This window comes from Ylistrum balloti, unplaced genomic scaffold (assembly GCF_031769215.1).
Source record: "Ylistrum balloti isolate Yb309-2 unplaced genomic scaffold, AGI_CSIRO_Ybal_v1 Utg370700, whole genome shotgun sequence".
Lineage (NCBI taxonomy): Eukaryota > Metazoa > Mollusca > Bivalvia > Pectinida > Pectinidae > Ylistrum > Ylistrum balloti.
This window is the reverse complement of record NW_026782420.1, coordinates 29,435-46,517: the sequence shown is the minus strand read 5'-3', so window position 1 is coordinate 46,517 and position 17,083 is coordinate 29,435. Positions and strand designations below refer to the sequence as shown.

At 35.1% G+C, this 17,083-nt stretch overlaps 1 protein-coding gene across 1 annotated transcript; it reads left to right on the top strand.

Moving 5' to 3' along the window:
• The first annotated feature begins 4,931 nt into the window (after positions 1-4,931).
• Positions 4,932-13,675, top strand: LOC132557593 (ornithine decarboxylase-like). The gene is made up of 10 exons (XM_060222102.1): positions 4,932-5,018; positions 5,316-5,412; positions 5,758-5,834; positions 6,168-6,340; positions 7,831-7,968; positions 8,120-8,285; positions 8,989-9,136; positions 9,258-9,370; positions 10,503-10,708; positions 13,639-13,675. The coding sequence occupies exons 1-10, from the start codon at positions 4,932-4,934 to the stop codon at positions 13,673-13,675; spliced, it is 1,242 nt and encodes a 413-aa protein (XP_060078085.1).
• The last annotated feature ends 3,408 nt before the right edge of the window (positions 13,676-17,083 follow it).

The window sequence follows — 17,083 nt, the reverse complement described above, 5'->3', positions numbered from 1 at the left end:
TTAGAGCTGGAACGACACAGATATGACTATATCTAACTATTGCGTCCTGTTATATCACACACATATATATATAGATAGCTAAATTACTCATTTACTTTTCATTTTCATTTTCCAATTTTCCATTTTTAGGCATATTTTTTATCGGCAAAGGATAAAGGCATGTAAGTAATATTTGTAACCAGGTATCAATGACAAAGCAGCATCTTTATCAGTTCAAAAGTGTGCGTTTTCTCTCTTCATTGGATTGATAAGATTGCACTGATGATATCATTGCTGTATTAACATTTGGCGATTTTTTTATTCGGAGGCTTTTCACTTTATATCTCAGAAAGTTACTTCATAGAAGTAACTGTAAGCGTTTCTTATCGACATGACAGCACACTGTTAATACTTTTGAAAGAAGTCTGTTCTATGTTGAATCGACTCTTTTTGGTATGCTTTAGTTGAACAAATAAAACCATTCAATATTTCTTGTAGGAAAATCATACAAACATATATTCATAAACCAGAGTGTATCAATAGGTTTTTTCTCTCGTTACAGCCTGTTACGAATGGTCTGACTGCTTACTCGTGGACAAAGTTAAGTACAAGCTGTAAATGTTGCAGGTATAATCCGATCCCGAGTATGCTGCAGAATTATTACACAGTATTAACGAGGGATGGTAACTCGTGGTCGCCCGCTCCTTGGACGATCGGGTGTTCTATAATTAACCTACATTTGGTGTACGGCAAGATGGCTCAAAAATGCTCAAAATTAGTCAAATCTCACAGCTATGATGTGTGATCATGTTTCGATAACCTACTGTGTGCGTTATTGATTAAGGTAGTTCATGCTTTTGAATAATAAACACTAACTACCACGTATTAGCATATATGTAACTGTTTGTAAAAAGTAAAAAAATATTCTATTCAGGCAGAATAAGTTCCTTGAATCATATTTCCTTAATAGAAATTCAAAATAACAAACGATGCCAATATTGACATCAATAAATACAAGCATGTGAAGCATTTTATAGTATTGATCTTGAAATTCAATATATTTTACATAACAAATGCACGCCATACAAAATAAGTTTTTTCTTAATCATCCGTGTCAAGCTGTTACGCAGATAAGATTTGGCGGTATTAGATGGCACTCATATATTCTTAATTTTGTCAGTTACTATCCTGTATCGTGTAGTGACAGGTACGAGTACTTAATATCATTCTCGTGTTGCTATTCCAATGCATGGACCACCATTGTTTGCTGTTTGAATGTTAAGGTAAGTCCTCAACGGAGTAAAATAATCCACATTTAGTTGTTAAATATTTGATTCGTTACTCCTTTTTTAATCATGGAACAGTATATTTCATTCATTTACACGACTATGTACCGGCGATCTGACACAAACAAATATGAAGTGAAAGATGACAGTAAAACAAAACAAAATGCCTCAAAAAACTCAATGTACATACCTTTACTGCGCAAGGAGTAACATAATCTTTTACCACTGTGTTTTATAGACAGGGATACCCCTGTCCACAAAACACATGGGTGATTGATTATTTTTCTCCCATACTTTTTCCAGAAAAAAAAATCCCGTACTATAGGCCTCCGATAAGTATACGTGAACCTAGCGTATTGTCATGAATGGCGTATGAATACAATGACAGATAAATTAGATTTACATGAATGTCAAGTTTCAAGTTACGAAATAAACATTTACTTACACATTTTGACAGTTTTAGGTGTTTATCTCATACATCATAAACAAAATTAGCATTCCATTATATTATAATTAATCGTGTCACTTCGAACTTTATTTGGTTTGCATAACTAGATATTGTATACAAGTTCACATAGAGTCCGAATACAAAATTCTAGGCAGCTTCGCCTGAGCTGGGACTGAAGTGTTACTTTTGTTTATCGTGATACTGAATATTCCACCAGTTATAGTAGCACCCTTGAAAAGACCACACACTTTATGGGGATGACACGTGTAACGTTCGCTTGATTTCATGAGGTATGTACATGTGCTCCAGTTTGATTTGTTATACCAGTTCTATAATTATTTAGGGATTGGATATTTTTATGTCCAGTTACAGTAATCGCCTGTGTTCATCTAGTAGCTTTGAGATGTGAGTTTTCGCACACTTGCATTTGTTAGTCTTTTTGCCGTACACTTTCCCTCTTTTCCCCATTTTGTCCAATGGTAATATGCTTTGCGATGTTGACTTGTCGCCATCGTCAATACTCCCATGGATCGTTTGTTAAATGTTTCTGTTGGTATTCGTGTACAGAAAACAGTGAAGCAATCATTTCTGTTTTAAAGTGCAGTGGGTCGAAGGTCAGATAAATTGAAGTGTGCTGTATATTGCGTATTATTGCACCTCGGACTAGAATGCATTGATCTGATTGGACGTTGCTTGCCCCCTATAAATCTATAGCGGGCAGCTGAATATATAGGGGGCAATGGCCGCCATCCATTATCTCTGAAAGGCGTCACTTCGTAATTTCAAATCACAGATTGGCGATATTCACATTCTGTTCCGTGTCGGAATATTGGCTAGAGTGAATCCTAGAAGTTGCTATTATCTAGTACGAGTTGTTTCCCCTACACGAAGCACCTATTTGACTCGGATCAAAAATGGCTGGGCGGTTCGGGCAGACGACAGCTGCAGACAAGGAAAAAAAACGCCTGGCACTTAACGCTGATAAGACGTTAAAAGCTAATAAGTTGGCCGCTAAAGTGTTCAAAGATTATTTGGTGGAAAAGCAGCAAAACCCAGATTTTGAAGATTACGATGTAGTCCGACTGGACGAATGTCTTGGCCATTTTTACATGGATGCCAGGAAATGTGATGGGACGTATTATATATATATTTAAATGGGTCCTTGGTGCAATAAATTCGTTATGTAGTTTGCTAGTGACCCCCTACAGGAATATAGGGGGTCACTAGCAAACTACATAACTAATAATATGAGCGCGTGTAGATTGTCTTTTCCCTACCCCGGTTACGACAGATTTATCTTTCCCTACACAAAACGAGGATAACCCTGTAAAGTATGGGAGAAATGTTAATGAAAGTTATTTTTATTTTGTTCTTTAAATATTTAAGCTGATACCATTTTTAAAAGCGAAGTGAATAGTCACATTTAGATGTTAGTCACGAGAGAAATCCCTAAGACATACATTTAATGAGAAGAACGAGTGATCACTCAGGACAGAAAATGAGCTGGAGGAAGCATCTCATTTCTCTGAACACAATTACATTGCCTTTATGAGGAATATAATCCTATTTACTCTTGATTGAAATACTCTGAAATATTCCTATTGTCTTGTAGAGGAAAACCTCATCTTAGGATCAGTCGAATCCAGTTCCAATGTGTACTTTTATTCCTCTGTGAAGAAACTCAACACAATTATTTTATCTTATTATGAAATGGAAAAGGTACATATGTATGTACATCATACATTTTGAACTCATGAAAGATTGATTTGATAAAAGAAATATAACCCATTGAAATTTATTGCCTTACGAGACATATCTACAAAGTAAAGATTCAAGATTTAACGTATTATTTCTTCATTTCAATGAAAACGATAAGTGTTGTATTGTAGACGTGGTTGGCGATGCATCGTCATGGAGTTGATATCTCGTCAAAGGTTCTTAGCATCACCGCCACATGAGAATGGCATGCGCAGAGTTTCAATTTTTATATGATGCATAAATAGTAGGATTGATTGTTTGCACATTTCCAGGTTTGTGTCCAACTGCATATGAATTACATTATGATTGTGTTAATAAAGCTTTATTGAACTTAAATGTCAAAGCGTAGTGTACAGGCTTTCTAGGCCGAGCTCCTGTGGTTCCCAGACAAAATTATTTTCACTCTTTAATTACATGTAATCACCAGTGCCTGGGATGTGACGACACCCTTGTCTATAATTATCTGACATCTTTTATGATTCAAGTATTAGTTAATTACTACTACCTATTTCTTCATCTTCAGTTATTATAGTTTGTTTAATATATCATTAGATACCTGGATTAATTCTGACCATCATTAATGCATCCTTTAAACCCGTTGAAATGTGCATTATTTGGAATTTATAGCTAACAAACAGCAAGGAAATGAACATTGTACGGTCAAATTAGCAAACTTTGTGTTCCTTATGTGGAGATGTAGGATAAACTGCAAAAACCTGTTAAAAGATACGATACTGTTTTAAACATATTTATCACATGACTACGTCTGTTTCACAACCGATATGTCACGCGATAAAATTCCTAGCAGTGTGCTATTGTTCTTGCTTAAAAAACATACAGTGGGCGTTCATTTCGGCGGCATGAAGTGAAATTGTCTGAAATTATGAATTTTATTATGGTCATGATGTCGGATTCAATGGGGTCAGGAAAAGTAAGCGTTGTTGCATGCGTTGTGTCTGTAAGAACGACAAGAAACCATTCAAACCTTTCAAGAAACTTTTTATTCGTGATTTGATAATCTGTTCCCCCATGAGTGACTTAGATAAAGAATGATACTAAGTGTTAGTTTTAAATTATTAAATGAATTATCAAACTGAAAATAAAAAGTTAAAGTTGACGTCACGATTTAAATGGATGTTGATAATTAAATTAAACTGACATTGGAGCAGTGACACTGCGACTCTGTATATGCCAACAAAGTTTGGGTCAACCAATGCTGACCGTTCGTGATATAAAAGAAAACATTAAACTAATAATGCCAATTTTACCATTCTAATGCAGCACTAGCAATATGAACCATTAAGCATCGCAATTTATTGACAGGTTAGATAGAAGGAGTATCATCGCTTCCGTGGTTCACAATGATACAACTAAGTTCAAAGTGTCTGACAAATATAATTATAGATATTCACTATTGTATCACTAAAAATATTAACGTGTGATTTTTGTCTTAAAAGAAAATGGATTATAATAACGTGCTTATCGTCGACGAGCGACGTCCCCGTGAAGAATACATAAGAAAACAGGTCAAATACCAAACAGAATTGGTAAGATTATCAAATGGTAGGGATTTGTAGAAGATTTTATTCGTGATATTTTGGTATAATATTAATGAAGAACAGTCAGATAAACCATCAATATCGAGATAATATTTACCACAATGTGATAATCTAACTATATAACGTTGTACTTTATTTGTATAACAATCTCTCTTCATAAATTATTTTTTCTTTAACTTTTCGCCATTCGGAGTCAAACATAACATAACGTCTAATGTTGGGCAATGTGTAAGAATTGCTATTGGTTAAAGCTCCATGAGGTTTCTGTTCCAAACATTGATACAGGAAATAGACGATCCTCTGGTTGTCGTTGATATTGATGAGGTAGTTGAGAGATACAGGAAATGGAACAAACTGCTCCCCAGGGTGGAACTATTCTATGGTAATTACATATATATTTCAGACTATTTTATTTGTCATTTTTCCTTTCATTATCGAGATATTGGCATTTCTTCCGATCACTTTGGATTTTCCGCTATAGCCTACATGGACGTTTCAATATTTCAGCCATTGCCATCACTGACAAGTCCTCGAAGGACAAAGCAGATGTATGATGCAGTTTAATTCTCTGTTTGTCTCTACTGTGGAGGAATAACATTTTTAAAAATCTTATCTTTCGAAGTGAAGTATACTTTTTCTTCCTTTAAAAGCACCACAAAAATGACAAATCTTTATATACAAGTAACATTTACTGTTTTACAGCGTGACTTATACCTCTATTTTACAGCTTTGAAATGTAACAATGATGAGAAGATCGCCAAAGTCCTTGCAAAGCTTGGCAGCAGTTTTGATTGTGCAAGCAAGGTATTCACTTTACATTGAATTATCAATTACTGGACCCCAGCATTAAGGCAATAGGCAAAATGGCATCGTTATTTATACATGACGACATGTAACCAACTGAAAATATGAAGCCGAAACAGCTACCGTAAATCTTGTTTAATTATGTAAAAATCTAAAACCAAATTTTCAGTTCATAAGTTCACTATTGCCGAGCATAGACTAGGAATGCATGATGCAAATAAAGATACGTTCATTTTTATCTATATAGCATGCTTTGGTCATGCTCATTGGCATAGTTGTTTATTAGCGCGTCGCAAAAATACTGACACAATATGTATTCGTTTGACGTCATAGGAAGAGATACAGCAGATCTTAGAATTAGGGGTCGATCCATCTCGTATCATCTACGCCAATCCATGCAAACAAAACTCGCATCTTTCCTACGCCAAAGAGCACAATGTTGACCTGATGACCTTTGATAGTGAGGAGGAATTGATCAAGATCAAGATGTTGTATGGGACTGCAAGGTAATCTAATACTTATTTTTCAGGAGTGGAGATTACATCCATAAAAAGTAATGTTTCAAATTTGAAGAAGGGTTTTACAAGGACGACAAATAAGTTTCAAATTGTGCAAATTATTAACAGGATTTTCAAAGCTGCTATGAAGCAATTAAGACGTATATAAGTAGTTATCAATATAATTGTATATACACAATGCAACAAAATGCTGTTATGTGACCTCAATATCGAGTGTTTTCCTTGATTTTGTTATTTTTACATACATAATAGGTTTCCCAGGAACACTTACACAAGACCACTATGTTATTTTAGTGCAGTACCAAGTTGTCAACGTCGTTGCAGCGCTTCATATTAATTAGGAAACAGATTTATTTTTACGACTCTTTTTTACACTTGCAAACTTTTATGACTATACAACATTGCCATATTAAGATGTTTACCATACCAGTTTCCTAGGGAAAATATAGTCGTTTCATTTTCATAGTTTTTGTTTTTTGTTTTTGTAAATGATATTTTGAAAATTTATTCTATTTTTTAAAGTCTTGTCAACCCATATATTTTCTAGACTTTAAATTTATCTGCTCGAAATTACGCTAACTCCAAAATACTATATATATAAAATCTTACACTAGTAATCTTTGTTCAATTGTTTGGTAATTGACCAGCGTAAACCTTTCATTCACTGCAGAATGGTATTTTTCTTGTAGTATAGTCTTCTCTGTAAACTATTATGTCAAACCACTTAATCGTATATTTGCAAAAAAGCTCAAGCCCCCTAGACTCTTTCGGCCGGTCGCGACACTAAGATAAACCTTTAAAGTATAGTGTTGTCAAGTTGAGCAGATTCAAATAGTACCGGTGTAGCCGATAAGCGTGAAGTAACTGAGGCTTTATGCTGCGTTGAGCGAGTCAGTATGGTCGCAGGACTCCATGCTCACCCGTGACCAATCTGGGCATGCGCCGCTATGGAATCAGCCAATCAGAAGTTCACGTTCTTCAGACAATCTATTACTTGTTTTTCCCCAAAACCCCTCACTTCTACTTCGGGAATAAAAGTAACAACGTTACAATTCTGTCTCCATCATTTTTACAGTTAACAACAAAACCATCGTAAAATCTCGATGAAACTAGCATGGAAACTTTTGAACTTGTGCATGAAAATGTTAATGGAACTACTTTTGCCAAACACGTGGTTATACAATTGCATTATAGTTATTACATTTAATCAAAACAATTTAAACACGACACAAAATCAAATGTTTAGTCAGATTAAATATGATAATCTATAAAAATGTTTCTGTTTTGTTATGTCATTTTCACACTTAAGAGCGGAACTTTTTAGTGCCTTGTAAAATTGTCACGCATTAACAAGAATTGCTATACAGTAAATTTTGGTGAAAAAGACTATCGGGATATGCGCCTCATAGAATATACACTGCTCCATAAAACCATGGTTAATATAAAAGGAAAATCCAATTCCTATATTTGTTTTACAGATTACTACTGAGATTCCGATCAAGTCATGCATACAAAGTTACATATGACCTCGGAAAGAAGTTCGGATGTACTATCGAAGAAGCAACGGATCTATTAATATCAGCAAAAGAAAAAGGCTTGAACGTCATTGGTGTGAGGTCAGTTGAATGATTCAAAACTTCATCTGTATAATCTGAATTTCAAAATTTCAACTTAAAATAGTTTTCATTTTAAATTCGTCTTACTACTGTTATATAATAGTGAAATTAAAAAAAAACCTTTTTATCTCATTTGTCTCATTGCCTGAAGTTTCCATGTTGGGAGTGAGTGTCTTAGTGTCGACGCCTTTTCCACGTCTATCAAAGAGGCACGGATGATATTTGATATGGGACTACAGGTCGGCTGTGCTATGGAGATCCTTGATATAGGAGGTGGCTTCCGAGGACGAGAAGTTGACCGACCGACTATAGAAGAGGTACGTTGGTACTCAAAAGCATTTATCAGACACAGCAACGAAAAGAATATATAGCATCCTCTTATCAAGAAAAAGCGTCGAAGTAGGGATTCTCTAACTGAAAATCTTTTACATTCTTTCTATTGAAATTTTAAAAAATATGTCATGCATAAACTTTTTGTAATTTTTAACTCGTGAAAAATAACACTCTTACACACTCCCATCAATTTTAAGAAAGAACACAAATTATCTTTCAAACTTGACAAAAAAAATCACAAAACCTGGAACCTGAAGGTATTGTTTTCAAGAGGATTCTTGTCATCAACAGCGACTACAGCTGCCGCCATATTTTCAGCCGCGTAGTAACTTGCCATAGGTTAAACTCTCTAAATGTTTTTCAACATTTTTTTTCTGTTAGTATCATGGATAAGTAACATCTTCTATACGAATGTAAAAATCAATTGATTTACATTGAAATTTAATATTTGTTAACATATATTGAATTTAAAAACTGACTTTATTATGTCGCTTACTGCGAAGTTTTAAGAAGTGAGTAGAGTCTGGATAAAGCTTAGTCAGTTTTCTACTTTTATATCTGTATGGCAGTAATTAGGCTGTTTGGCATGTAAACTATATTTATTACTGAAGACACAATTAAATATCCTCTATTGTTTATAAAAAGATTTTGTGTTTATCATATTGTTTTTTCTCTGTATACATTTAGAATGCAGACATTATAAACCAGAGTCTTGACGAATATTTCCCGGAAACAAACGGAGTGAAAATTATCGCTGAACCAGGACGTTTCTTGGTAGAAACTGCAGTCAGCGCTGGAGTTATTATCATTGGACGAAAGTTTGTTTACAACCATGGTACGTATCATCAAATATATATTGAGTGATTGTGTTTTTTTCTTTATGAATCTATTTACTGTATTTACTTAATCATGGCTATATTGCGTAGATTGTTTAAAACGATAAGACGATATTTCAGATAAAACCAATACTGAACATGTGATGTACAACATTAATGATGGAGTTTATGGGTCTTTCAATTGGGTTAAAGAAATTACGGACGGATTTTGCACATCTCCTGTTTCTAAAAAGGTTGGTTTTCCTGTGTTTTGAGGTTACATTCTTAACCTTTAATTTTATAATCTAGCAATCATCAGAAGCATAACAAGTCTTATAAATACCTTATACATGTAGGTAAATGCATAAAGGCATTACACAAGTGGTGGACTTTGGAAACATTAAAGCCCCAATATACGTAAAAAATCACTATAAAAATTTTTTTTATCTTATTTTGCCCTTAATATATGTAACAAAACAAATACTTTCCTTTAATTAAAGCAAATAAAACTGACTGGTTTAAATTTAAATAAAAATTGAAAAAATCGGAAAATAAACAATGTGGGACCCACAATAATTCATACATTACCGCTCGTAGCGATGACATTGCGCAAGCGCATTTCCGCGTGTGTAAACATGGTAGACACAGTACAGACGTTCACCAGTGGCTTCCTTTTTTTCCAATCATACATCTGGCCAGTTCTGAATACTTACGTTATAATTGTGCGTCGTATCGTTTCTAAACTAATTCTTCCTTCTAATAATTTCCCAAACACTGAATGTTTATCACAGGAATACCTCAAGTCTACGACAAGACTCCGCAAACAATGTTTGTAAACAAAAACTTACCGTAGACATATCTGCATGTGCTTCCTCTATAAATAATAATAACCTCAACTCTCGCGAGATCAGGTCATGAACTTTCCGACGTGTTTCGGCAACAATCGTAATTTCGATGGCGGCGTGTTTAAAATGGAGGTGTGTTTACAAATAGCGAGTTTCAACTGCTCATATATCAATACTTTATGCACAAAGTCATGGTAACTATTGTTTGAATAACTTAATTTTAACTACATCTTAGAGAATATCTCAATAATCATGTGTGATTCTGCACTAAATTTTTGGTGAATGTTACGTATATTGGGGCTTTAACATTTCAGAAACATTTATAATCAATGATGTAATACTGTATGACTGGAGATTAATACTCGAATGAACATCACGTAATGAACACACTGAGACTGTTCATTACTCCTTAGTAATCATTTGTCTGGTTCCTTGTTAAAATCATATTCTGGTTAGGACAAAAAATAAACAATATCCATGTACATGTTGACATATTTTTATGTTGAAATACAGTTATATTTATATTATCTCTAATCTATAGCTAAGAACAGAAAAGCATGCAAGCACTATTTGGGGACCAACCTGCTGCTGCATGGATTGTCTAGCAATCAACATCCAGTTGCCGCTGATGGAAGTCGGGGAGTGGATGAATGTTAGTTTCGCAGGAGCCTACTCGTTCTGCCTCTCTACCAGTTTTAACAACATGCCACCTCCAAGGACATACTACTTCTGTTCCCATGATACGTGGTAGGGATTCCATTACTAAGAGACAAACGTTTTCAAGAGTGTACTAAACACACATCGAAAGTATTTCGGCTTCCTAAGATTACTAAATATATCTTATGAATCAGTATAGTGCCTAATAAAAACGGAAATTAACACTTTTATCAATGAGATATTTCTCTAAATCTCACTGGCAAAAATATGTACTTGACGGTCGTTTCAAATCGTCAGATATTTATGTCCTAGTACAAGTACATCTTTCCATCTATATTTCTACAATTCTTTCTGTGAATTTTGATTTTCTTCAGTCGCCCCGCAGATTTCAAAATTTATCCTTAGCATCAATGATACGAGAAAAACAAACAGCTGTATGATGCAGTTTAGTTGATTTAAAATAAATTGCTATTCACTTGTGTCTTTAGTTCAGTTATGTGATCGCACAACGTTATACGTGACAGGAAAACTGGACGAAATAAGCTGTGCCATTCTATCGTGGTAAAAATAAATTTCCAAATGACCTTTAGATAAATATGGGATAGGGTTTATTCATTCTCTTATAATATACTAAACAAAAAAAGAAAGGTAACACTACTTTATTCTGTGATTAATTAACCCCTTCATAAATCCTTACCAATCATGTACGAATAAAGTAATTGATCAATTCTGATAAAACTGTAGTCATAGTTCATTATAAACTTTGCGTTCAGTTGATTTTATTCGCCTGTAAAGGACGTTGGGGTCAATTTCAAAGGTAACACCATTAGTAACGGGTATGGCCACCGTTTGCGAAGTAAACAGCATTGCAGCGTCGTCGCATGGAACTCGTAAACCGGCGGATAATTCGAGGAGAGATGTTGTTCCATTCAGCGATCAGGGCTTGGGCCAGCTCCTGCAAGTTTGACGACTGATTTTGACGTTCTGAGACGCGTCGCCCAAGAACGTCCCAGACATGCTCAATCGGTGACAAATCAGGTGATTTAGATGGCCAATCTAACACCTGTACGTTATTTTGCTGCAAGAAAGTTCTGTTGACGCGACTGGTGTGCGCTGGTGCGTTATCCTGTTAAAAAATGGCGCCAACGCCATGGCGTCTTAAGAACGACAGAACCACTGGTCTTAAAATTTCGTCCCGATATCGAATGCCGCCAAAGCGGTCCCGTTCTGCGACGCAGTAGTTCGCAAAACGCTCCCCTCGTCACCTCCACACACTGCGCCTTCCGTCACCGTGTTGCAGGCAAAACCTGGACTCATCTGAAAACAGAACATTGTTCCATTGTCGTAAGGCCCAACGACGGTGAACACGGGTCCAGTTACGCCGATTATTACGGTGACGTCGCAACAAATTGGGTCCAGTGTAGGGACACCGCGCTTTCAAATGGTAGGCCCTCAACCTGTTGTGGACTGTTTGGGGAGACACACGACGCCCAAACAATGTCCTTGTAGTCTCTATTGCGGTTACGAATCTATTGCGCAAGTGTATCAATCGTATACGACGGTCATCCCTGGCGGTCGTTTTACGGGGTCGGCCGCTTCGGGGACGATCGGATGTTGATCCAGTTTGGTTTAAACGACTTACCAACTGGTAAATTGTCTTAAAACTGCAACCAAAATGCCGTGCAACTCGACGGCGAGACTCCCCAGCCTGGATCATGCCTACAGCCCTTTCTCTCTGTACTTGTGATAGCCGGGGCATAATGATAAAGTTGGTAGATAGCAAGATTCGGTGAGATTTCTAAGTCCTAAGGATCTAAGGAACAGTTGTCAGTTTGAATGTTTATGAAATTCAAGCGAAGATACAAGCTAGTCGCAGAAAACCTCGTGCAGCTCTTTAGCTTTTACAGACTTTCACGCTTGAATGATTTTGGTAACCCCCTTGGATTTTGTTATGTAAAACATTACCATTTTCTAATATTGCACAAACGTCATTTTGTTTTCACTCATTTACAGGTATTCGCCAAGGAAACATGTTAACCTTTCTTTTTTTGTTGAGTATATATAACGAAGAACATTTCTGATGTGTGAAGCTATATACGTTTAGACTATTTAATGAAGGTCAAATGCTATTTCGAAAACTGTCCCATTGAAAATGGTTTTTATACTCACCAATCAATTTCCTGTGATCCTATTTGGTTATAACTAAACGAGTTTTCCTTTTAATTGTCAATCAATGATATAAGCCAATCATTTTTACCAAACCGTACAAAGTATACGGTCTTGTCGCACGGGTGTGCGCACAATATTGTATAGTACGATATATGCACGATGTACGAACGAAATATGTACTATGTGCGCACGAAGGTTTTGGTGCGTTGTGCTTTACCGCAACTGAAATACGTGCAGTTTTACATTTGATTTCTTTTATTCTAATACCTGGTACATTGTTTTAGGTTTTAAAACCAGGGAAACACTTGTATTTTTTCTCATGTAAGGCACAGTGATACCTCTGCTGATATACTACACAGTCTCTGTGAAGATCCTAGGCGTGTGTTTCTACTTTCCCTCCACATGGAGGTTGGCTTCTCATAAAGCTGAGAAGTGCCCCCCCCCTTCCTTCCAGCTCTCTGGAAGACATGTGAAGGGCCTCCTGTATCTTGTTTAGTGAAGTAGTTACCAGCTACTTCTAGGTGACCCAGCCTTAAAATGACACTGATTGTTCACGGTGCAATTACCCCAGCGAGCAATTGAATTATTCTAATGGTGAAAAATAAACTATTCATATATCTTTAGTTGTTAGTATTTTACAATATTCAAATTTAGTTATGACAGGAAATACTCAAAGATATTGCATACATATATCAAATAGTAGAATAATCGGCGACCGATACAAGGCTTCTTAATGTCGTTATATGTGTGAAGTATCTTAAACAAAATCAGTAAAGACAGAAAATAAGATTAATAGTTTAGTTGTGATTAAGGTTGTTAGTATACTAACATTATTGTTTTGTACTTTTTAGGTTCACACAGTTGGGAATGACAATGCAGAGTCGATAAATGACCTGTTTCAGTAACCTCAGCGAACAAGGGCTTGGATTACACTATAGATATATAGCAGCTTCAATACAAACATGTCACACGTGTCGTTATATACATGTACTTATCACCATGAGACACATTGTACTAATATAAGTATGATTACCAAACTCTCGTGAAAATTCCCGTTTTAATCCTAAAAAGCGTGCACGGTATAATAGGATACCATGGAGACATAAAAATAAAATAAAATAAATATAGGACGCAGAGATTAAGTACCTTTCATTCATCGTGACAACACCCAGTACACCTACGATTTATAGTCAGTCCAAACCTCCTCAGGCGATTAAATTAATAAATAACTATCATTTCACATTATTACAATTTGATCATTATTGCTCTTTTGGTGTTAAACGTATCTTGGAATTTAGTAGACAATATGTGTATATTGTAATAGATGATATACCTTGTAACTAACTTCTTACATGTGGGATAGTATAGTAGTAAACAAGATATTGTATATAGAAACTGTAGGCAGAATTGCAGGGTTAAAGGTTTTACTTATCAGAATAAGTTGATTCATGACCCATCTTGTAATAAATATCCGTGAAAGTGATTCATTATAATATAGTAGAACTCGAACTGGAGATCCGGAAGTTATCGATTCAGTAACACTTGTGGACTCAAAGAATATGAATGTGTCATCCCTAATGTTTATCATACGATCAATGAAATCCACTGTAAACTATTATAACTTCAACCTATATATATTGTTACTCAAATGAAGAGACCGAGCGGACTATACTCTCTGTATGAGGGAGTAACAGCGCACTTACGGAAATACAATAAATGCTAACCTGAAATACCGCACAAGCTTATAAAATCTTTGTTAGGTTGTAATTTCAGACGGACAAGTGATATATCAGTACCACTTTTATTTGTATTGTACATCAATGATATGCCGGATATTACGAGTGAGGGAACAAGTACTTAACTCTTCGCAGATGACACAAAAGCTTTCAGAGCAATAAATAGCGAACAAGATTGTAGGAATCTGCAAGAAGATCATTACAACAATGGTCGGAAACTTGGCAACTACGTTTTCAAATGTAAAATGATGCGCATCAGAGGAAAACATGTGGTCAAATTCAACTACAAGCTGAAAAAAGATTCAAAGCCATTACTATTTGTGGACTCGGAAGAGAATATCGGTGTTACAATTCTTGATAACGTTTCATAAACATATATTTGATAAGGTTAATAAAGCAAATTCAGTCATGGGAGTATTGCAAAGAACAATGGAATATCTGGACCCAAATTGTTTTAAATTGTTGTACACAACTTTAGTTAGACCTCATTTAGAATATGCCGTCCAAGGCTGGAGCCCTCATTTAGAAAAACAGGTGGCAGAAATCGAAAATGTCCAACGCCGTGCAACCAAGCAGGTACTAGGCCTTTCACCATTATCTTACACAGAGCGTCTACAAAAAGTACAATTGCCAACATTAGCATATAGAAGATCACATGGTGATATGATAAAGGTGTATAAAATAATTTCCGGGAAATATGGCTCAGAGGTCGCAGACTTGTTATCCGTCAACGAAGGGTCGCACACACATTTTTCAAAATTGAACTTCAGGAAATATTCGTTCACGCAAAAGACCGTAGATGTTTGGAACAGTCTTCCATTTAATGTTGTAAATGCAACGACATTTAAACAATTTGAATATAATCTAGATGAACATTGATAAAACCAGCCACAGAAGTATTGTTGTAAAGAAAAAAATAGACGGTGAACTTTATTTTAGTATAAATTGTATAAAGAGATGACTATCAGATAATTAATCCTGTACATATTTTCTGTACATTGTCAGAATAAATCTATATATCTAGTAACATTTTCTGTATCAATTATTTAAAGGCAAACAGATACTGAAGACGTGACTCTGGAAAAGTCGGGAATTTCATATTTCCAGTCAGTTTTGTTCAGTAAAAGATGTTCCATAAATTCTTTTGTAAAGTGAATGCATGCACGTGGCACATTCATGAAAAGTTTGTATTATCTTTCAAACCAGCATGAAACTAAAACAAATTTCTATAAAACGCTATAATCAATTTCTTACATAGATTAAAAAACCCAGAATAATAAATAAATGATTAGATAATTTCATGACGGAATATTTTATACCCAATCACCAAATTATAACAGCTGGCGTGACATGACGTGACATCATTGACAGCTAATTCATTGGTGGGCCCGTCCCATTCCAAACAAAAATTGATACAAGTATAAAATAACGCATTTACCCCTGATAATTGCATTGTTTATTCTTTGTGTACATATTTGACAATTTCCTGATGTTGCAGTCCGTCATCAAATGGGCGGAGCTAGTTCTATTTATTCATCGAGAAATGAAAAGAAAAATCGACAAATCAGAAAACTGCATTTGGGTACAGATGTCCGTTGGTTATATTTACATTTTGGATATTACTTAAAACATTAGTATGTCATTTTTCTTATTTACAATTGTATCCTCCTTACATGTTTATATACTGGGAAAGCTTTTTGAACATTATAATCAGCTGAATGATTAACATAAAGCTAGAATGTGTGTTAGCTGAGGCGATGTGCAAAGCTTTAAATTTATGGTAATGATGCTATCTCTAAGGTTTTAAAGCAATATAAAAAACCTACCATATGACATATACCATATGTGCTGGTAATTATTCTAGACACTCGTATAGAACTTCATATTTCAGGTATTACAGTATTTTCAGGTATTATCTCGCTATACATTGTATAAAATGTACGTTAAAAGTTTTTTGTTTTTCCACAAAATTCAACTGTTTGAAATTCTGTCTTGATAGATGTTTAAAGGAGAATTTTACTTATATATATGAAGTCAAATACGACTTTATCACAGTCATAAGAATCGTGCAATAGTGGTCTTGATAAACGAATCTAAACAGTAAATAATATAGTATATAATTCATGAGATTGGGCTATGTAAAATTCGCTCCATCCAAAAATATACAATTTCGATCTTGAAAATCAGAAAACAGTTCTTCGTTTGAAAACCTTTTATGCGACTGTTAATGGAACCATTTGTTCAAGTGACTCCTTTAAAATCTGCACTGTGCCGAATTACAACGAACAAATATTTGTATAACATCTGGTCCCTTTAGCAAGATTTCAATTACGTTAAAGATTTGGAACAAAAGTGATCTGATATCATACTTTGATGGAAATGTAGACACACTGCGAACATAAACTGCTCTCTGAGTATTCCTATAACTCATGGCGAAGTTTATGAATATCTGAATACAGAATGATAACCTTGATTTGAAATATGATGAAACTATCAAGTACAATTACAAACTAGGATTTCCATGGTCCTTTGAGAGTAAAGTCAATTAATATGGTAAGAA